The 23,480-nt window shown below is 32.1% G+C and overlaps 2 protein-coding genes across 9 annotated transcripts; one reads left to right on the top strand and one right to left on the bottom strand.

The window, feature by feature from the left end:
* The first annotated feature begins 601 nt into the window (after positions 1-601).
* On the top strand, positions 602-22,935 carry LOC123218828 (transcription factor TCP2-like). Of its 6 annotated transcripts, XM_044640475.1 has the most exons (5): positions 602-790; positions 1,232-1,378; positions 1,467-1,567; positions 1,916-3,629; positions 22,907-22,935. In XM_044640475.1, exons 4-5 carry the CDS (start codon positions 2,276-2,278, stop codon positions 22,918-22,920), a joined length of 1,368 nt encoding a protein of 455 aa, XP_044496410.1. In that variant the 5' UTR covers positions 602-790; positions 1,232-1,378; positions 1,467-1,567; positions 1,916-2,275; the 3' UTR covers positions 22,921-22,935. The 6 variants fall into 6 exon arrangements, with proteins under 6 accessions (XP_044496410.1, XP_044496409.1, XP_044496412.1 ...); XM_044640474.1 differs by lacking the exon at positions 1,467-1,567; XM_044640477.1 differs by lacking the exon at positions 1,467-1,567 and having other exon boundaries at positions 1,235-1,378.
* On the bottom strand, positions 12,478-14,890 carry LOC123218829 (CRIB domain-containing protein RIC10-like). 3 transcript variants are annotated; one of them, XM_044640482.1, is made up of 5 exons: positions 14,586-14,890; positions 14,311-14,389; positions 14,133-14,230; positions 13,934-14,027; positions 12,478-12,981 (listed from the first exon to the last, which is right to left on the bottom strand). In XM_044640482.1, the coding sequence occupies exons 2-5, from the start codon at positions 14,366-14,368 to the stop codon at positions 12,776-12,778; spliced, it is 456 nt and encodes a 151-aa protein (XP_044496417.1). In that variant the 5' UTR covers positions 14,369-14,389; positions 14,586-14,890; the 3' UTR covers positions 12,478-12,775. The 3 variants fall into 3 exon arrangements, with proteins under 3 accessions (XP_044496417.1, XP_044496415.1, XP_044496416.1); XM_044640480.1 differs by having other exon boundaries at positions 14,311-14,468; positions 14,586-14,889; XM_044640481.1 differs by lacking the exon at positions 14,586-14,890 and having other exon boundaries at positions 14,311-14,573.
* Positions 22,936-23,480: the final 545 nt, after the last annotated feature.

Here is a 23,480-nt window from a genome sequence, read left to right on the forward strand (position 1 = left end):
GATCTTCATGGGTTAGAGCACAAAAAGATCCAAATCTCTTCATCGCATAACAACATGATGAAAAGACTGAGATCTCTTCGTCACTCGACAAAGAGACTGAGATCTTTTCGTTGCTCGACGAAGAGACCTAAATCTAGATCTCTTTGTGCACTAGTCGATGATGACTGATGATGGTTGAAAATGGACAGTGGTTGAGAGAGAAGTCAAGAGGGAGAGAGAATGTTGTTATCATTATCGTCTCTGACCATCGGTAGTTGCTGCAAAAATCTTAGAAGAAAAATGTTGATTTTTTAAACCTTGGATTGAGAAAGGTTGGATAAAATTGTTAGTTTTTAAATCTGGTGGGATAAAATATAATGAATTTATAATTTTTAAAATATAAATACTAAATAATAATTTTACCTCTAACAATAACAATAAAATTTAACAAAAAAATAAGTATTTGAATTTTTGAAAATTATCGAATTGAAAAATGAATTTGCACCAAACCTTGGTGGGAAATATTCTATTGGCCTATTTAAAATGATTATCCATATTATTGTTAAAAAATGAAAAAAGAAAGAAAGAAAGAAGGAAAGAAAGAAAGAGGGGTAACATAAAATAAAAGGTGGGGAATGCGGAGGGTCTCTCCTTTCCCGATAAACCCGGTTATTTTGCTCCAATGAGGATGAAGAAACAAAGAAAACCCCTTCTCTCCCTTCAGTCACTTTGAAGCCTTCACTTAAATCATTTCGTTCTTCATGTATCTCATAATATCAATTTGTCTCCACTTCAATCTCATACATGTAATGTAAGTGTCAAATCTTCTTTTTCAATACAGCTTAAAAAATTATTATTTGTTTATCTTATATTCTTTCTACAAGTTGAAAAGGCTTAAAAAAAAAAAAAAAAAGAAGTTTTTCTGAGCGATAATTCAGTGATAGGAGGACAAGAGATTTTTATTTATTTATTTATTTTTCTTCTCTACATCTTTCTGTTCATCACCATTTGTATGGAAAGCTCAAGTACTTTTCCGGGAAAAATAGTTAGCTCTGGTTTTTTTTTCTATTCATTTTTTTTTTTTAAGCTTTATGATTCATGAACTGATCTGGCAAGTTTATTTTCTTTACAATGAGCTGAAAATAAAAAGGTTATACAATAACTATATGTAATTATGTATATATAATTATGTTTAGCATTTACTGTAAATAAATACGTGGGATTTTGTCGAATTTGTTGTTTTCACTTACAGAAGATGATCTGTACAGCCATAATTATCTTCTTGAACGAGCTCAAGATTACAGATCTGCGAGCTTTTGGGGTTTTAACATCAAACTGCGATTACCATCTGGGAGCGTGACACCTGTAACAGCATTACATTTGTAAACCACTGTTCAGAGTAAGCAAGTTGAAACCAACATTTTAATTTGATTCCCTGGTGGTGAAATAGAAAGAGTCTTTAATTAATGATTTTTGTCATTTATCAGTTTAATAGCGGTGTTAGTGATGGTTCTGCCATTTGTTTGGGTCAGAAAAGAGCTTTAAATACCGAGAAGGAAATAAAAAAGGAAAAAAGGGGTTTGCTCAGGTCGGTTAATCTTATGCAATTACTGCTTCTTGTTTAACTAAATTAGATCAAAGTTCGTATAATTTTGTGAGGTTTTTACTCCAACTTTTGTTAAAGCTTATCATCTTTAAGAACCTTTATAAGGTTCTAAGGGCTTTGACTGTATCACAATAGCAACAACAACGAATAGTCAGATCTCAAACAATGTAAATGGTTATAGTGTATAAGTTGTTGAAATAAATGGTTATTGTGTCTGACTTGTTGAAAAAGTTAAAATCAGCTGAATGTTTACGTTTTTAGTATTAGATGCTTTTTTTTTTTTGAACTTTCTCTATCTTACATGTTTTACTTTGTGGTTTGTTTTTGCAGGTTGCGGTATTTTCAGGCTTTACTTTTGAAGGGCACCGCAGTGCACTTGCAATATTTAAAAAAAAAGAAAGCAAGAGAGAGGCGTCGGGCTAAGCTTAGCTTCCTGACGTAGACCATGATATATCGAAGTGTAAAAAGATGCCTTTTTATTGCTACTTCTCTGTGTTATCTTCATCAATGCATAGGACACAGCAACCCCTACTGCTGTGCTCTCTTCCTACTATCATGACCTTCTAATCAAACCATACCCACTTTCTCTCTCTATCTGTCAAAGTACAAGGAAAAAAAGAAAACACACAAAGGCAGAAGGGTCACGTTTTACAGTTTCTTTGGTTGACAGTAAAAAGGCATGAAACTATTATGGAGGTGGAGGAGATTCAAACAGAACCGTTTAAGTTCCCAAGAATTGGAAATGGAAGAATTGAATCTAGCGAGATAGATGAAAAAGACCAATACCTAGATGATGAAGATGATGGAGAGCATCAACATCAGCTAAAGAGGTCTAGCACTGGTACTACTGCTGGTCTAGATGGTGATGATAATAGCAGTACTGGTGCTAATCGTCTTCGAGGATGGCACCACTCATCGCGGATCATTAGAGTCTCTCGAGCCTTCGGTGGCAAAGATCGCCACAGCAAAGTTTGGACTTCAAAAGGGCTTCGAGACCGGAGAGTTCGGTTATCTGTTACCACTGCGATTCAATTCTACGATCTACAAGATCGGTTGGGTTATGATCAGCCTAGTAAAGCCGTTGAATGGTTGATCGAAGCTGCTGCAGATGCAATTTCAGAGCTCCCTTCTCTCAGTAGTTCTTTTCCTGACACACCAAAGCAATTTAGAGATGAAAAGAGGGTAAGTGAAGAAACTGATCAACAAGCGTTTGATTCAGTTGAATTAGATGGTGATCCAAATTGTCAGCATCGTTCCTTAAGTAAATCTGCTTGTAGCAGTAACTCTGAGACAAGCAAAGGCTCAGGTTTGTCTGTCTCACGTTCTTTAACACGGGTGAATAGAGTGAAAGTTGCTCGAGAGAGAGCAAAAGAAAGATCAGCTGCAAAGGAGAAGATGAGGGAGAATGAGTCTCGTATTTCACATCATCATGTGAATGCCATCTCGCAAAGTTCATTTACTGAGTTACTTACCTGTGGTATTGGCAATGTCAACAACAACAGTAGGCCGGGCACCCATCAAGAGCCAAACGGCGAGTCCTTCTTCCACAAGCCAACAACAGCAAGACCATGGTCTGCAATCTCCATGGACTACTTTAACACCGAGCTAATGGAGCCATCTTCTTCTCGTCCACATAATTTTTCTGGACAAATTCAATTAGCGTCAATCCCACCATTTAGTTTATCAAATGAAAATCATCAAGAAATTCAGCAGCACTTTCCATTTGCTGCAGACCATCTGATCTCAGTCACAACCGGCCAACCGGGGCCTGGCGGCGACTACAATCGCAACTTCACAATTTCTCCTGGCCTTTCTAATTTTAATAGGGGGACCCTTCAGTCCAATTCGTCACCGTCTATTTTGCCTCATATTCAGAGGTTTAGTACATCTCCTATAGACGGATCAAATATACCTTTCCTTATTGGCACTACACCACCATCTGTGGAGAATCCTCATCAACATCACCAGTTCCCAGCTGGGTTTGATGGCCGCTTGCACCTTTACTATGGCAATGGAAGTAGGCATTTAGACCAAACAGGGAAAGGTAAGAACTGATGATTGTTTCTTGCCGATGTCTGCTTTCTGGTAAGCACCTGATTTCTAATATTTGAATTTCAATTTTAATTTAATGGGCGTTTTTTACTGAAATGGATTATTTTGATTTAGCTGTTTTGGATTTATGTGTTGCGCATATTACCATGAAGCGGTGTTTTGCTTTATTGGGAACCATAAGCCAGTTAACCACTGGACAGATATTTTATAGGTGTCAGTCACGTATTTTTTTTGGATTCCGAATAGGATCGGCTGCTTGTCTCTTGTTTGTTCTCATAAACATAATGGCCTTAACACCTGTGAGTCCGTGCCATCTGTTAGCTTCCCTGAGGCTGAGCCACGTGTTAGTCACTAAAACAAACTCACTTTCAACAGCTTAATTTTGGAAGCTTTAGAATCCCAATCAATTTTCTGCCTTCTACACTCAAACCACATTGCAATGATTCGGCGCACTGTCGGATACGGCAAGCAACGCGTTAGTTAGGGTTTTTATGACTATTTTGTTGACACTGAAATGTCTAATAAAAGATTTACTGGTATCCGGGCAATTGACTCGGTATTGGTACGAAATGGTTTGAATAAATTTTAGCGAGAGTAATAAATATTATTACTCTTTACACAGATCTATACCTTTTCTTCCCTTCAATTAATTCTTCCTTGTTTCCATTGTTTTCAATTACACAGTAGCAAGTACGGAATTATTTCAAAAGGGAATGTAGAAAACTATTTGCAACTGCTCCCATTTATTTGAGTGAACAGGGATATTTTAATTATCTTTCTATATATTACTGGAGTACAAATGCATGTACTTGTACTGAGTCATGGAATCCCTCTGCTATTGATCTAAGACCTTTTCCAGTTGAGATAAAAATAAGTGTCCACCAGTTCCATCCATTGCTGCTAAAATGAGCCTCTTCCCTTGTCAGTACCAATGTAGCCTGGTTGACTTGCAATATAGAACCATTTAGCCTTATCAGATACAAGACAGAAGTAATTGCTTTATCTAGAAACTTACCGTTGGCAAGACCAAATTTTTTTTAATAATCTTATTTTCTTTTTCACTTTTAATTTTATTTCTAAAATCATTTGTCTTTCTCTTAACATAGAAAGCGTCATGATTCAACTAAGTTTTTTTCTCCAGTATTTTATTGAAATGACAAAGTGAGATTAATCTTTTTCATATATCCAAATGAATGTTTACAATAAGATTTATATATCTCTTCTTTGAAAGAAGGGAAATATATATATATATATATATATATATATATATATATATATATATATATATATATATATATATTTAGGCAGCATGGAAATAACAGTTTCATAACTCCTAAGTAAGGTACGTTCTACATTCACAAAATTATCCATAAGCTAATACTCGTTAATATAAGCTAGTCGCTTTCCTCAGCATTCTCAGGTCTTCAACCAATGAGTTCTCTCTTCTGCTCCTCTTCTCATGAGTCCTTTCTAGTTGTTCTTTGCTTTTGCCGCAACGCTTGCTCTTCACTGCATGTCGGGTTGTTTAGTGGATAAGTTTCCTCATGCCCGTGTCATTTCTGGCAAAGCCTACTTGGTAGTTATTACTCAAGCCTTTTGTAAATCAATCTCCATCCTCCCTTGTATCACATCACCCATCTCTTTAATAGGGAAACACCCTTTTTTTTTTAATAACTGGACCTGTTCGTATTTATTAGAAGGATAAACCCAGAGTATAATAACTGGACTCACAATCACTATATTAGATAAGTCAAGGTTTTATAAGTGTGACAAAGGCTCGAACTCAAACTTTTATTTTGAAAGTTTTAATACTCCACTAATTTTACTAATTTTGGGGGTCGAAACACTTCTTTTTTCTTTTAAAATTGTTGGAATTATTTGTCATTGAATAGTGGAGTAAATAATCAGGGGTCTCAACACTTTGTACACATCACACACCGTGTTAAAATGTGGCCCAAATTCGAAGAACTATTCACTTAAAGGTTTTAGGATTTGAAGAAATCTAGTTGGGATACAATTGTAATCTTGTGTTACTCAAGCCATTACTATATAAGGGAAATCATAGTTTACATTATATATTGCTCAAAGATATTTCTTTAGATTAATAGCATTGACAGTTACTTTATTGACGTTGGCACGCTGTTGAATAACATAGCTTTTGCATGTGTTTTATGATTAACTTTTGTCATAGTTTTCCCTATTTAAATTCCCATTCAATTGAAAGTCACTTTGAGAGAAGTAAAATTCTGCATCTAGCGATATTAGAGCTAGGCAAAGTTGAGTAGATTGAATGTACATGCAAAATTCAACAGGTTCGATAGTAAATGAAATTTCACATCATGGCAATTGAGAGTTTCAAACCTATTAACACAGAATAGGGAGAAAAGTTGACCAATATGGCTGAGAATGGATGACAAGACACGGAAGTAGTCGCCTTTAGTACCATGAAGTTTGTGTTTGCTAGATTTAGTAATGTATGATGTGACCAATGAGAAGACAACATGAGATTTATGGTCAGAGAGTCTCTTCATGTCTGAGAACATCACCAATAAGTTATTTATGAAGTGTGACCTCTTCCAGTTTAAAATAGAAAAAGGTGGACACCATGAGAGCACATGACCGAGTTCGATCAGAAGGTCAGTATCTAATGCATGTGGATGTTAAATTAGAGGACACGGACAAGGTTGTCATGCTTATCTGCTCCTTACGATTATTGTTGAATCATCTAATTACCACATTGATGTTTCAAAATGAAATACTAGACTATAAAGAAGTTTCAGTTTTAAGATCCCACCAAACAATGCAAAAGTTAGAGACATGAAACTCTCAGGAAGAGGGTTTGTCAGCAAGTTTAGAATGTGGCAAGGGTAGAGGAAGAGATAAGAGACAAGGAAGTGGAATGTCTAAAGGAAGATCTAAGGTGAGGGTGAAGAAAGGAGAATGTTTTAAGTTCCATTAGAAGGGGCAATGGAAGAAAAATTTCCCATTGTTGAAGAGTCAAAATATTGATAAGTAGAACAATATTGCTTCTAGTTCTGCTAGTGTTACATCAAAGACTTCCGGTGAAGAAAATCTAGTGGTGCTTGTGATGGTAGGTGACAATTATCTAGTTCATAATCAAATTTTAGATTTAGCTTGCTCTTCATATTATGCTACACAAAGTGAGTTTTGTTTTAGGAGATAATCATACCTACAGGACTGTGAGGCTATGAATAGTAAGGATATAGATATTTGATATTGGCAATCCCTCAAAATCAAGGGCAATCCAACTAATAATATAATTAGATGATAGTAGTGATGATTCAAACATTATAGAGCAACGAGAATATCAACATAAATGCAGCGTTGCCATAGATAGACCTAGACGCACAATTAGACCACCAATTAAGTATAGTTTATACGATGAGTATGCTTATTTTGTTTAACTAACTAGTAATGAAGAACCAGTTTCTTTTCAAGAAGCTATATCTGGTTCAGAAAAAGAGAAATGGAAGGGTCATATGACTTAAGAGATGGAGTCTCCACACAAAATATTAGACTACGGAGTTGGTTAAGCAACCAAAAGGAAAAAAGCTAATTAGGTGCAAATGGGTCTATAGAAGAAAAGAGGGAGCATGAAAACAAGGCCACCATATATCAGACTTGGGAGTTGGTTAATTTTAACTTGAGTTAAATTCATACACAAACAATTAGACTTTGGGAGCAATTAAGCCTTTTAAACCATCCTAGAAGTTTAGACATTACTAGCAGAGGGATAAGCTAACAACTAGTTTAGATAGGATTTAATAAATCATTTTGAGCAACACATGATTTATAAATATAATTTTAATACAAATAAGAACGCCACTGTTGTCAATTTACTCAAAATTTTCCTTTTCATACAGAAGTAGTTAACGTAAGACATGTAGTTGATATGGATGGATTTAATTACAGGGCGAGTTTAAGAGAAATGTCCAACGTCAGATTTGTTTAATCAATGCAGCAGAGGATTTGATATTAATTAGTGGTGAAGTTTTTGCATATTTTGAAGCAAGAGAATGAAGATGGAGAATTAGGGCAAGGCATATGTGAATTAATGCCTCCAGGCTGTTACTACCATGCTTCTGGTTTATCAGTTATGAAATGATTAGTGTGTATGTGTGCAAAGCACTGTGTTGAAACAATTGGAGTGAAGCTCTAGCTAGCTATTCTTTTTTCCTTGGCTTGACTACAAATTAACTATTTTAATGAAAAGCCTTGTGAATGATGATGATAGCCTTATTTATAATTTTGTATTCAAGAAGCTATAATTGATCCTCCTAAACTTATCCAAGTTAAAATGGATTTTGCTATCTTAAGCGAAATAGGCTTGATCTGGGACTATCTCTTTATGCGATCGATTATCCTAAAAATGATAAGACGAAATGAAAGCTTGTTTGCTACATCCAGTAACTCCATGGACCAGATTAAGGTTGATCTAAGACTGATGAAGGCCTCTGAGCCTACAATCTCTTGGGTGAATGCTAGGAATTTACCATTAACATATGGGATTTTAATAAATTAACCAGATTTTAGGGGTTTATTAAAATAATCAACAATTGTAACCCTACATCAAAATATAACTAAATTAAATGCCATTTTCCCTTGTCCCTAACCTTCAAATACATTATCCTATCAATCCCTAATTTACAATATTTAACATATAAAACTTGAAATCAAGCAAGAAAAATCATTGTACCTAGATATTAAGATCAATATTAACTTTAAATTCCTAAATAAATAATTAGAATAATTGTGTATTGTCATTGAGATGATTTACTACAAATGCGCACATTTGTGTAATGTTTAGGGTGTTTAAATGGTGTGATATATGTTACTTTGAGTTGAAACACAATTTGAAGTATTTAGGGATGCAAAAATTAGGAAAATAACATAAAAACAAGAAGGAAACCATGCAGTTGGCAGAAAATTCCCCATTAATTATCATGATCCTTCTACCAGACCCCTAGAAAATCATGCTAACTCATATTTTTTAATAGAATTTTGATTTTTTGCTATTTAAATGTTTTATATCTTATCTATTACTATTGCAAGATTACTCAAATAGGACATACAGTTCCCTTGGTTGACTACGAAGAGCAGTGAACAATGACAAAAGATAACATAATAAATTATATCGAAAGAAAACAAAAAATAGTTAAAATCTATCTTGATAAGACATCTAAGAGATTTGTTGAGTTGCTGAGTTATCTTCTATGTATTAATCATAAATAAAATATTATCTAGATATAAAACCTAATGATGTAATCAATAGGATGCCTTACAACTTCGTGTATGAATATGATATTGCTTGTTATATTGTCTTTTGTTTAAATAACGTTAACTCATCTATTCATTTGTTTGTGACCATTATCACAAATTCGATAAGACAATCTCTAATTTTCTTTTTGTTTTAGAGCATATAAATTTAAAAATGATTATAACTTGCATAACAACTCACCATATATGACCGGTGAACCTTTCATTCCAATGTTTGGAGGACAAAAATGATTTCTCTTAAAGACCAATATTGAAGTTAAGCTCCTTCAAATACAAAGGAGGGTAATGAACCCTCTTAGGATGAACATGAAGAGGATAATTCTAATGTAGATGTTGATGAAATGTACCTTATGGATGTGCATGGTTCAGACTTCTTGGAAACTATAAAGGATTAGATTTTTGAAAGAATGAGAAGGTACCAAATAGAGTTGCTTTGATCGTGGTTGAAATTGATGATATTTCAATTAATGAATTTAAGTTTGAAGAGACAATGAATATTATTTTGGGTAAAAAATGGGATTGAATATTCTCCATAACAAAGTTTGATTACATTGCACATGACACTAAGCTTATGAATGAAGTACCATTATTGAAAACACAAAGACATAGGCAGAGTTCGTGATCTAATCCATTGGCTACGTCCATTCCTTGACTAACCGACAATGCCTATTAATAATTGGCAGACAAGAAGATTCAATGTTTTTGAGTCATGGATATTTTAAAAAATAAAGAGGTCTTGCAAGATGGATTGAAGGGGTATGCTTTAGAGTATGACTATCAGTTGAATTTTATAAATTAACAAAGTCTAGATGAGAGATTAAATGTCATCATGAACTATGTATATAACCTGAAAGGAAAAAGGTTGGAAGTTTACGAGTATTTTCAACTTTAATGTATAGATAATTGCTACACATGTCCTAGAGATGAAATTGTACCCTATTACATATAGGTTGATGCATGTTTAGTAGGACAAATCTTGAAAATGCTATTTGTAAGGGTGGATCATATATACATGCCAAAAAGAAATTATTGGTGATTTTATGGAAAGATAAAATATAAATATATCTCATTCATAAGCATGAAAGCTAAAAAAAAAAAGAGAAAAGTGCTACTATTTTTTATTAACATAGCATGATATACTTATAAATATCACAGAATATAAAAATTTTGCATGAATTCACTAAAATGTCCTTTTATTTGAAAAAATGCTCCAACAACAGAAACATCAAGAGATGTGTATCATAAAAGAATAAACCTTAGTGTGTAGTTTATAACATACAAACACAATAATATTAGTCTCATAACATCTCAAATGGTAAACATAAACAAATATGTAGAAAGTCTGAAATACCCTCATGCCTTGTTCGCTCATTAACCTACCACCTCAAAACCACTAACTGTTACCTACAAAATCAAAAATGGGAAGGGGTGAGTGAGTGTGTAGAAGACCTTAGTCCTACACATTTATCTCATATCGCTTTCCATAAATATTCTCATTTTCCACTTGAACTTGGCTCTAAATTTTCATGACATAGAATATTTAACTAACTCAATTATCAGATTTATCTTTGATCCTAGAACTTTAATAAATTACATGGCTTAGACAATCTCTTGATCATTTAGGATGCATATTAGGATCCTAATATGTGATAACACTCTATATACAATGCTTGTAAAAACTATGGTGAAATCATATTCTTTTAAAACTTATTTATTAAAACTTCTTTTCTATGTTGATCGGATTGGGATGAAACATGAATTAGACACCTTGACCATATAAGTTGCACAACTATGTAATCTTTTTCTCAACAAACATTTATTAGGTTGTAATGCATCATTAATGCCCTATTGTGGGCGTGTGTAAGAAGAATCTCACAAATGACCCCACATAATAACTCTCATGAAAACACATAGATAAAAAGTGTCTTGATGTATAAGGTGCCTTTAAGATCCTTGTATAGTGATAGGAAATTCTTTTATATAGTTTGTTATCTTGTTCCCTAGTTTGCTTTTGTGGAGATAGTTTAATAATATGAGCTTAAGTTGTTGCTTTGGTCTTAGTAATATAATTTTACTTACCAAAAAAAAAAACATAATTTCATGGTTGTTAAGAAATTCTAAAACTATGAGACATGTCTCAAATATGTACACTATGTATCTTAGATCTACATGTGTACTATAGGATTAAGTCCTACCCATATACTATAGAGCTCTAGTCCAATATATATATTATGAGTTTAGTTCCAAACATGGCTCTATATTTTAGCACCGATCTCCATGAACATACCCCTATATGGAATATGACCCGAAAAGATGTGCACTACTTGAATATTTTAACATGCATTAAAATTCTTCATTATTACAACAATTGAATGAATACTTTAACATGTATTAAAATTCTCCATTATTATAAATCAAGTATTTGAAAGCAACTGAAAATCCATAAAAAGCGTAATTGAAAGCACAAACACATAAATGACATAAATTTTGAAAATAATGATTTTGTCCCTCGCTTTCATGCAACAACTTGGTTGGACCGCTAACTCCTTTGCATCCCTCGCTACTCACTTGTACTTGCAAAACCATAAAAAGCAATACATGAGTGAAAACACTCAGTAAGCTAGTGACATCTCGGTACCCTACACAAAACATAAAATTAAAATATTGGCGTTCCATCACTAAATATTTATGTGGCTGAAGCAGATGTTTTTTGGACTCTCTCATTTGCCCATCTGTCTATTCTTTGCCCCCTCATGCCCTAAATACATAGGTCATCTTATACATACTAGTAAGGCTTAAGCTGATCTTGGTATATCTAATACCTTAGTGAAAACAAATGACACCTTGTGTGTCTTCTCATTATTATGCCTTGTGAATATGTCATATGACCTAGTAGGCTAGTTAACTGTGATACCTTGGACACATGAGAATATCTTGTTGTAGTCCCTCTATTACTGCATATACTAATTATAATACTATTATCTGAAAACTATTCTTAGATGACCTATATCACGGGTATATATGTGATGCATCTTATTGACCATGTGAGAAACTAATTGAAAGGGCATAATCCCTTACCATGCACAACTAAACTGAACTGAGCTATGTGGCTAATGCGTCTTGGTATCGAGTGTATAATGCATCTCATAGGTATCAAACCCTATTCCTTTCAGTATCTCGCCACTTTCACACATAACTAGTGACTATCTAGATGTGAACCATTTCCCTTAATTATTTTTTTTTTATTTAGATTTGATTCGGTCAAGATCTATGTCATCTTTCATATAGTCGGACACTGATGGTTGTTAAATACACCAAAAATTAATTACTCTATTTTAACTTCCTACAAGACAATAGTTAGGGCAAATAGAGGTCGATCCCACATAGAAGTGCAATTAATTTTAATCCTATTGTTAATTTCTAAATTGACTAAGAACAACAAAGTCTTGAAATAGGGGGGGTTTGAATTCCAAATTAATCTAATAAAAACTTTAAACACTAAAATTAAATTAAAATGAAATCAATATATTACAATTCAGCTCTTGGTTCAATCTCGCCCTCACTACTCATTAATTAAATCAATAGCAACATTATTTTACCTTGGAAATTATCAATCCTAAGCAACAACAGACTTTATTACCTGCAATTTCCCTTAATTTCTTTTCTAATGAACAAACTCTCATTAGAATCTAACCATTGAACAACCTAAAACAAGATCTTTAAATTTAATAAAATGGTAGCAATAACAACTAGGGAATTAGATTGATTTAAGCAACAATCTCGCAACCTCACATGACTAGTTACCAGGTCTTTGTAAATCCTAACAATAAGACACCAATTCTATACTTGCACGTTTGTTGTCCCCATTTCATTGTATGTAGTCTTAGACTTCACTGATCGAGATGATCTTGAGGACCCACACTTGGGAGAAGAAGTTGATGATTTCTTTTTCTGCTTCTGTTTCTTAGGAATATTTGGAAGATCTGTAGGTGCAATGTCTTTAAATATATCAGATCCCAGTTTTCCTCCCATTGATTGTTCAAAATCTGTTAGAGCAAAACAAAAGGCTGTGAGTATTTCTTGTTACCGTGAAAAATATTATGTGCATACTATTGTTTGTGTTTCCATGATACTTAAAACTTGAAAGACAATTTCGGAGTTGTTTCCAGTGAACATTGATAAAAGTTTACAATCATAATTCTTTCTTGAGTAGGCTTCATAAAGATATCACTGAAAATCCAACCAAGGGCTCAAAGAGTCTCAGATTCCTTGTAAGTTCATTATTGTACATATGATAAATTTTGGGATGACAAGACACAGTTCCCTAGAACCACTTCCACCAACAAAATAAATCTCACTCAGTAGATGAGTATGCAGTATATTAAAATTTCACCACTGCAGCCAGGTATTGATCACATATAATATTCTGGATCCTTGATTGTACACCCTTTTGTTCTGTTTGCAATAATAACATCAGAAAAATACAGTAAGCCATAGGAGAACAAGACTGAAGCTCATTAGCAGAAGTGTGTCTAGGAAACACATGGTTACCCCTTAAGAACCTCATATAATATTTGATATAGGAAGTTCTAACTGATCTATTATCACAAGTATCCGAATTGCATTCTCCCAAGCATGTCTTTTTGTGATTGGAACGCCAAAATATGCCTTTAATTTCGGCTATAATTCCATAGATTCCCCTTTTGTTACAAAAAAGTAGTTATCTCGTGACAGAACAGCCAAAACTACTCTCCTGGTTTGGAGGAAAAGAATCTTATGACTTTCAGTTACTTGCTATATTATATGAAAACAATAATACAAAATTCCCTTAATAGTCTAACCCGTGAAGAGGGCCTATTTCATTTGTCTCAGAAAACTTCACATGATTATAACTTATTGAAAGCATAATTTAGATTTTTGAATATAATCTTGTTATGATTTAACCTATTAAACATATGTAAAGAGAGCAGAGAAAATCTAGAGTAAAACTTAACATGCCTTGAAAGGACCATGCCGAAAGTGCCATATTACTGGAGTCCATTGGGTTCCCAAATGATGATGAGAAATCAGGAGCTGCCCTGAATTCATTCATCTGCATAAATTACCCATCCAGGAAAACAATTGTTTAATATGTAAACAAAACACATATTCAAATCCAAGCATAAATAAACACAAAAATGTGGACTATATGACATACCGAGCTGGGTGCAGTACCAGATTGGCCATCCCAACCTATGTGTGCCACATGTTTAACATCTGTTGGATAACCAATTTCCATTTCTCGGTCCTTCACGACTATAGCAACAAACATCCATTAGCTTCAAACCAAAGGCAAATTAAGCAACCAATAGAAATTCATGTGCAGAGAGACTTACAAAAAATTTGGGAAATGTATTTGAAACTTTTGTAAATGCCTTTCATTTTGGTTCCCATGGTAAAGATTGAAGGAAACAGCTACGAAACGTGCAGAGATCGATTGAGAATAGTAATCGATTGAGTTGTGTTTACTTGAGTTACAGAATTTTTGCTTTTGCTTTTAACAATTATTGACGCAAAAGCAAATAATAAAAAAAGACAAAGTTACTGTGTAGCATAGCATGAGATTAAAAAGAAAAGAAGAAAGAACAATATTAATGATTTTATAAGATACCTGAAGATTGAAATGGTTGAGAAAGGATGAATAGAGAAGAATTATGCGAAGGGGCACCTTCCGTCAACTATGTGCTAAAAGACTTGACATGCAAAAGCCTTCTTCAAAAAAATGGAGGCAAAACAAAAATGATGGTGTGAGAATGTGAGAGTGAGTATTATGTGCGAAGATTCAATAAAATGAAGAAGATATTATGAGGATAAATAGATTTAAGATAAAGAAAGTGGGGAGCCATAATAAGAAAGGCGGGTTTAGTTAAGACAGATAAGAAGAAGAGACAAAACAATTTGTTGGCGTTGGGGTTGCTGGTAACTGGAATGCATTATTTATTTAGGGAAATTCAATTAAGCACACTAAACCATAGGAGTCTAAGCAAAATTGTCTAAAATATTAAAGATTAAGTAAAAATATCTTATTTTGTTACAACGAGCAAAACACTCTTATCTATAAACAAAAAAATTTTCATATTCCTCCCCATTTTTCCTCCGAAGTCATTGTTAAAATTTAAATAAAATCTTGAGTCTCCCATGAGTTCAGCATCTGTTCCTCTTTTTCGGAATCTTTTCGATATTTTTCGTGTTTTCCGAAGACGAAAATGGCAAAAAAGGTTGATACATCATCTCTACTCTTATTTGAATAATTTTATTGTTAAGATTATTCCGATTCGATAAAGATTTTGAGCTAGGATTTTGGTTTTGAATAATACATAAAATGTGTTTATTCTTGTTTATTTTGGTTAAATTGTTTAAGAATTATTGTGTTATAAGATGTGTAAATTTGTTTTTTGTTGAAATTTGAGGTTGAAATGACGATTTTTGAGTGAAAAATAGCTTAGATTTGCCAAAGATCCACTCTAGAGGACCTTGGGATTCTCTGGGCTAAATAAAATCTCCTACGAGTTGGAACGACACCATGTGGGAGAAGGGGGGGGGGGGGGAATATGATTTTTGAAACAATAAGGACTGAGGGGAGATCAGGGGAAACAACGACATTTTGAACAGGAAACCTGAGGGGTGGTCTGGAGAACCTAGGGGAATTTGGGGGGTGGGAGGAAAATTAATTTTTTGAAAATATAGGACTTGTGAGAGATAAAAAAATCGATAAGGGGACAAAGAAAAATATAGAACCAATGAGAGAGTAGAAAATATATAAGGGGGCAAACAATATTTTTCATTAAACAGGTAAGTGGATGTGTAATTTTCAAATTTTACAGTCGTTTTTCCTATTTTAGGGTTTTTCGATGTGCAGTTTTCAAATTTGAAATCTGTTTCTTTATTTTTGTGCTTTTTTTCAATGTACTTTTTGAATTTTAGATCAATTTTTTAGTTTTTTCCATTCTAAACTATTTCAACTTCTAGTTTTTAAATTTTATATTCATTTTTCCTATTTTAAGGTTTTTGAACGTATAGTTTTCAAATTTCAAGTTTGTTTTTTGATTTTTATATTTTTTAAGCCCCTTTTTCGTTGTAATTTTTAAATTTTATATGGATTTTTCGGTTTTTGCCATTTTAAACTATTTCAATGTTTAGTTTTCGAATTTCAGACCTGTTTTTTTATTTTTGTCATTCTAAGGTATTTTGATTTGTAATTTTTGAATTTTTGATCAATTTTTTTGTTTTTGTAATTTTAAAGTATTTTAATGTATTTCAATGTACAATTTTTGAATTTTAGGTCTATTTTTTGTTATTGTTATTTTAAGGTTTTTAGATGTGTAGTTTTCAAACTTTTGTTCAGTTTTTTTATTTTTGTCACTCTAATGTATTTCGACATGTAATTATCGAATTTCAGATCGTTTTATTAGTTTTTGTCATTCTGGAGTATTTTAACGTTTAGTTTTCTAAATTCATGTTCATTTTTTTTATTTTTGTCATTTTAGAATATATCGATTTTTTAGTTTTTGTTATTCTAGGGTATTTCAATATATAGTTTTCACATTTCAGGTCTATTTTTTTATATTTGTCATTTTAAGGTTTTTAGATGTATAGTTTTCAAATTTTTGTTCAATTTTTCCATTTTTGTCATTATAGAGTATTTCGATATACAATTTTCAAATTTCAGATTAATTTATCAGTTTTTGTTATTTTAGGGTATTTCACTATTTAGTTTTCGAAATTCAGGTCCATTTTTTTGTTATTTTAGGATATTTCAACTCGTAATTTTCAAAATTTTGATTGATTTTTTAGTTTCCGTCTTCTAGGATATTTCAACGTGTAGTTTTCGAATTTTAGGCCTGTTTTTCAATATTTGTCTTTTTAAGATTTTTGGACGTGTAGTTTTTAAATTTTTATTCTGTTTTTTAATTTTTGTCATTCTAGGGTATTTCAATATGTAATTTTGAAATTTTAAATTGGTTTATCGATTTATACCATTTTAGGATATTTTGCCATTTAGTTATCGAAATTCAAGTTCGTTTCTTTTATTTTTGTCATTTTAGGATATTTCAACTTGTAATTTTTGAAATTTCATTCGAATTTTTGGTTTTTGTCATTCTAAGATATTTCAACACTTAGTTTTCGAATTTCAAGTTTGTTTTTCGATATTTGTCATTTTAAGGTTTTTGGACGAGTAGTTTTTAAATTTTTATTCATGTTTTCGATTTTTGTCATTCTAGGATATATTGACATGTAATTTTTGAATTTCAAATCAATTTATTGATTTTTGTCATTTTAGGGTATTTTGTCATTTAGTTTTCAAAATTCAAATCAGTTTTTTGGTTCTTTTAGGATATTTTGACTTGTAATTTTCAAAATTTTGATCAATTTTTTTTGTTTTTGCCATTATCATTATAGGATATTTCAACATATAGTTTTTTTAATTTCAGATTTTTTTTTATCTGTGTCATTTTAAAATTTTTGGACATGCAATTTTCAAATTTTTATTCAGTTTTTTATTTTTGTCATTTTAGTGTATTTCAACATATAATTTTAGAATTTTAAATCGATTTATCCATTTTTGTCATTCTAAGGTATTTCGTTATTTAGTTTTTGAAATTCAAATCTGTTTTTTTTATTTTTGTTATTTTATGATAGTTCAACTTGTAATTTTCAAAATTCTGATTGATTTTTTAGTTTTTGTCATTCTAGGATATTTCAATGTGTAGTTTTTAAATTTTAGATTTATTTTTCGATATTTGTTATTTTAAGGTTTTTAGACATATAGTTTTCATATTTTAGTTCAGTTTTTCAATTTTTTTTAAATTCTAGGGTATTTCGCCATTTAATTATCAAAATTAAAGTTGATTTTTCGATCTTTTTAATTCTAGGGTATTTCAGTGTATAGTTTTTTAATTTTGTCTACTATTTTTTTGCCACTGATTTTATATATATTTTTTTATGAAATTCTTATAAACTTTAATTTTTTTACAAGATATTTCTCATAAAAGAAAATGTGACAATAGTGCATTGAGAATCTCGGATAAGATATGACACTTTTGAGTAGAGCTTACATATCATGTCTAGTGATCTACCATATCGAAGATTAAATCTATATTGACATTGGAGCAATTGTCGTTGTTTGATAGGACGTGTTTTGGGCATCTCTTTCGATTACTAGATACCAAGTTCAGTAAAGTGTCGGTGCACTCATTTATGCTTCGATAGTTATATCAAGGCTTAAATAGAGATGATTTTTGATTCAGAATTAATGGGGTTGACATGAGATTTAGCCCATTCAAGTTTGCTCTCATGATCAGCCTACCATTTAGTTGATCATTGCACTTTGATCATATATTCCATGCAAATCCAAAGATAGGATTTGTGATACCTATTTTTAGAGATGTAAGAAGGTGCAATATCATGATTTAGAGCAGGTTTTCCTGACTAGGCCATGGGGGGATAACAATATCGACACCGTCAAAATGGCCTTTGAAAGTTGGGTGAAGAGAATAAACGCAAAACAAATGTATATGTCAAGAGAAAAATAATCAAAACATGCATTTGCAAAAGAGAAAAACAATAAAGATTTTACTTACTCCTTTGCCTCTTATATAGATATAGGATGATGGAATGAGTCTCTTAACTTGCAAAACCTCCAAAGAAAGTCCACCACCAAGCTAAAAGGTAACCTTTGTTGTGAGGTAGAGAGAGGAGAGAGAGTTTTACAATTTAGTGAAAGAATTTTTATTTTAAAATGGACTAACTCTCTTTGAATGAACTAACTTTATTCTTTTATAATGGTGGTTAGTTGTAGTTTTATAAAATTCTACTTTTGGCCCACTAAAATGTTGATTTAAAGATTTGTAATGCATATATATATATATATATATATATATATATATATATATAAAATATATTTTAGCCATATTAATTCCATCTCACTAACACCTTAACTTTTAAGATGTTATCTTTGCATTCATATAACATTTTATATGATTTTTATTATTCTTCAGAAGGTGCTAGCCAACCCTGAATAATTAATTCTCCCTTTCGTAAGCTTGGTTTATTGGTGTGACCCTTCAGGTTCATCATGGCATAGCCATGAGTTTCTTTTTAAATGATTCAAAAGTGTATCTGAAAACTTAACGACTATTATAAACATCTAACAATGTGTCATAGCCTCTAAACCACAGCAAAAAGATACTTCATCGACCTAAAATCTCCAATCGTACGTTCTATGCAGGTAATATCTTTCTGTTGTCCAATCTAGATCGATTTTAGACTCATGGATTGTCAAAGTTCTAATTTTGATTTTTTACAAATCATCAATTTAAATATTTGAAACATATCATAATGAATATCTTTTGTATGACTTACATTATACTCTGGCCAAAGATTTGATTTATAATATTTATCAATGTTCGCCTTAAAACTCAGATTTGGATGGAATCAGTGGATATCAAAACCCAATACTTTTTGAGTTAATTGATCCCATCTTAACTATCATTCTTCTCCATATACAAATAACACATGCAAGATTATATACATTATTTAAAATATTATATACAAGATGAAATACTTTGAAACCGATAACATGAATAGCTTCTAAAGCATACACCAGTAGCCTTGTTTTATTGTCTGTATATGGTGTTAATGGGGAATGACTGACGACAAAAGATATTTCTAGAGCATCTCCACTTGGTTGATCACTTGGATGGGTTTAATTCCTACCCGTGGTTTGTTCCAAGGTAGGAAATGACGTTCAAGTTGATATCTCAGGTAAGTGATAGTGTAACCTCTCATAACCATTGGGTGTGTTACAGAAAAACGGCATGAGTTCCCCTATTGTAAAGGGCCTGGGGAATTTTTTTCTTTTTTTTTTTTAATTATGCCCTGTAACACTCCCAATTAACAATTCACATAAACCAGTCCTACCAACCGACTGGATTTTCATCAACTTAATCACAATTAATAAAATAAGTATATAATAATAACCATTATAAAAATTATCACCCACAGAACTTTATAATCAATTTTCATAACTAGTCATATATATATATATATGCATATATTCACATATACATCAAAACATATAAATCAACAACAATATGGTGCCTTCATCCCTCAGCCTCATGTCTCATTAGTGCTCCCCGGGAACCTTTGCTGCATTTCTTTACCTGTAAAATATTAAATTAAATGGAGTGAGCGACTATGGCTCAGTAAGAAAATCATACTCAACACTTAAAGCATTTTATACCAGTACTAATCTTTTCTAATCTTTTCCATACTCAGCGTGTCTGAACTATTTACAATAAAATAATTGACACAGAACACGCATTTAACACATATCATAATTCTTTTCTTTCACATATTTATTCATTTTCCTTACTATACAGCTATGATTTACTCGTTATGATTTTATGCATGTATGAGTGCCATGACATTTCTATTTTCTGATTGTACATCTTTCTCAACTCTTTATCAGCCACACAGGCTTGTATGCATAATTCTAATGCAAATGACTTTCATCAAATATTTACTAATTTGTTTATCTCTCTTTCTTATTGACCGGTCTAGACTGCATATGACAGTACTTGCAGTCACCATACAAAGAATAATTCTCTCTTACACGCATATTTTTTTCTTTGCTGTCTACACAGTACAGCTGATATTTTTCTTTTGCTATCCACACAGTACAACTGATATTTTTCTTTTGCTGTCCACACAGTACAACTGATATTTTTTCTTTGCTGTCCACACAGTACAACTGGTTGTCCACATAGTACAACCGATTATTTTCTTTGCTGTCCATACAGTACAGCTCGCGTGTAAGGATTTTAAGTATGTTTTCTGCTTTCCTGTTCCATATGAGTCATTATAAAACCAAAAATACTTATTTTCCATTTTCTGAAAGCATGCATGACTTAGAAAATATTTTTCCTCTTTCTTTATTTTTTTTTCTAATACATGCATATGTTATGATTCCTCATGTATGCATATATAATCATAATATAAGATATACCCATTCATTGTTTTCCCTTATTCTTTTCATTCCTTATCAAACATCATATTCTCCTCTCATGCATTTATATATCTCATACATTTAATTAATTTCAAAATATATAATGTAGGCTTAATATAAGGGTTATTACACATATTATGCACATAATTAAGCAAAATTAACCTATATCACATAAAATGACATTTTTGCCCTTATGGCCAAAATTTACCTTTTTACCCTTATGGCCAAAAATTACATCATGAATCCTAATGAATTTCTTTATCCTTTTAAGCATAAATCACCTTAATTCTAATACCTTACACACTTATATAAGTAAAGGTTATTTAAATAACCTAACTCAAATTTACTTCAAGTATGTAAAGTATGAAATTCTTACTTTTTCTTTGCCAAATAGGTGATTTAAGCTTATTCACCTTCTTTTCTTCTTTCTGGCAACCTTAATCAACCAAAAATATAATCATCCATCAAAACTCTAAATTTCACATCGCTTAAAAATTAAATTTCTTACCTTAGAACTGACTAGAATGGACAGATCTACATTTTTTATAACCGGAGCCTTTAAAAATTAGGTGGTTTAGCTAGGTTTTTTGGTGAATTTTGGTTAAGGGAAGCTTTAGCTAAAAAATAATGGAGTTCTCAGCAATTGATGAAGAGAATGAATAGGATATATATTTTATAAGCCTTTTGGACCATTTTGCCCTTAACCTTTTTCATAAATTACTATTTTATCCTTAGCTAATTACCAAAAACCCTTAGCACCACCATATAATTTCAAGTGTGCCATTCAATTTTAATTCCCACTTTGTCCCTTGAATCTTTATAAAATGACCATTTTACCCCCTTTGAAAAATATTGCTCATTTAGTAGTTTTCTGTAATTCTTTTGCAATTTCTTTACACAACAAGTTATAAAATCAACTGTAGGGGTAATTTTGGAAGTGGAGTTTACTGACACACCTGAATTCGGATGTTACAGATAAGATCTACTTTAGCCAAATGATCGACATGTGTAAATATGATATCTACAGATTCCCTTTTGCATTCTAAGTAAGTATGTATTTGTTGATTTAATATATTGATTGGCAAGGAAAAAAAATTAATTAAATGAAATCATTCATGTTTATATTATAATATCGGATATATGAGACGATCGACACCTTTGTATAATTGGGTGGACTTGGTTGATGTCCATGTTTCTCCATAAATGTTCAAGTGGCATACACGAGATGTTCCTAGTTGAAGCTATATGGGAACTATATTCACCATTGATAATGTATGTAATAGTTAATTGATTTCTTGATTAATGCAAATAGGTTTAAATTATATATCTAAATAAGTATGGTGATGTTACTTTCCTACTCCAACCATCACCGATTAAAGAGGCTACACTATGGTATGCAAATATTGTTACGTACACGAGTATATTGGATCCCCAATCTTCCACATCCTCCTTAGTGCCCTCATCGATAAGAGATATAACATCTCCAATGATACCACCTGTTGACATACAAGCCACTACTCTTGAGGCATCTGACAATGTTTAGGGCCTTATTATAGAGCACACCACATGTCTTGTCATTGAAACCCCAGCCATCGAGACCACACATCTTCCTAGGGTATAGGACCCTACTACTGATCACCCTATACATTAATGTCCATTGACTGCATCACCCATTTTATCCTTTTTAGATGTTGCATTGGCCTGTTTGGGTAATATGATATTATGTTAGATTTTTTGTTTGCGGGATGAGATGTTTGTTTGTGAGAGTAGATATCTTGATTAGAGGATCATATGACAAGTTTGCAAGATATTGTCACACGTACATGACTAGCTATAGTCGATCATGTGACAAAACCACATCTAATTTATTCTTTCTATAAATTGTATTTATTCGTTTCTCTAACATGTATATTAATTTCATGTAGGTTACCCACGATGATGTTGGGATGATATCACCTATTAACCCTTCAATTCCATCATGCCCCCCACATAAGGTTTGTAATTAATTGTTTTTTAATATATTTTATATGAAATGTTGTTACTATATTTTATATGAAATGTCATTGATCAATTTGTTATTATTATTCATACAGGGTACTGGCCATAAGAGGGTATCGATAAGCCCTTTGGTTACATCACCTCTCCTATCCGAGGCTTGTCATTTATTATTGGTACTATACTTTTTTTGAATTATTATTGGTCAATTTATTTTATATATTCGTATAGAGTACTGGCCATGAGAGGGTATCGATTGACCCTTCAATTGCATTACCTTACCCACCTAAGGTTTTTAATTTATTGTTGTTATTATATTTTTTTATGAAATGTCATTGATTAATTTCTTATTAGTATTTGTATAGGGTACTCGCCATGAAGGAGTATCGATTGAGAGTTCTCCCTATACACTTTCCCCAATTGTAGAGGTTACGTATTTTTTATGAAATGTCATTGATCAATTTGTTATTAATGTTACTATATATATTTAAATTATTTTTTCCT

Source organism: Mangifera indica, chromosome 6, assembly GCF_011075055.1.
Source record: "Mangifera indica cultivar Alphonso chromosome 6, CATAS_Mindica_2.1, whole genome shotgun sequence".
Classification (NCBI taxonomy): Eukaryota; Viridiplantae; Streptophyta; class Magnoliopsida; order Sapindales; family Anacardiaceae; genus Mangifera; species Mangifera indica.

What these genes read in the sequence shown, in the direction of transcription:
- LOC123218828 (XM_044640475.1), top strand. Translation starts at nt 2,276, where the DNA reads ATGGAGGTGGAGGAGATTCAAACAGAACCGTTTAAGTTCCCAAGAATT.
- LOC123218829 (XM_044640482.1), bottom strand. Translation starts at nt 14,368, where the DNA reads ATGGGAACCAAAATGAAAGGCATTTACAAAAGTTTCAAATACATTTCC. An exon ending in ATACATTTCCCAAATTTTTT is followed by an intron (nt 14,231 to 14,310) that starts GTAAGTCTCTCT and finishes TTGTTGCTATAG; the next exon opens with TCGTGAAGGACCGAGAAATG. An exon ending in TTCGGCATGGTCCTTTCAAG is followed by an intron (nt 12,982 to 13,933) that starts GCATGTTAAGTT and finishes TTGCTCTAACAG; the next exon opens with ATTTTGAACAATCAATGGGA.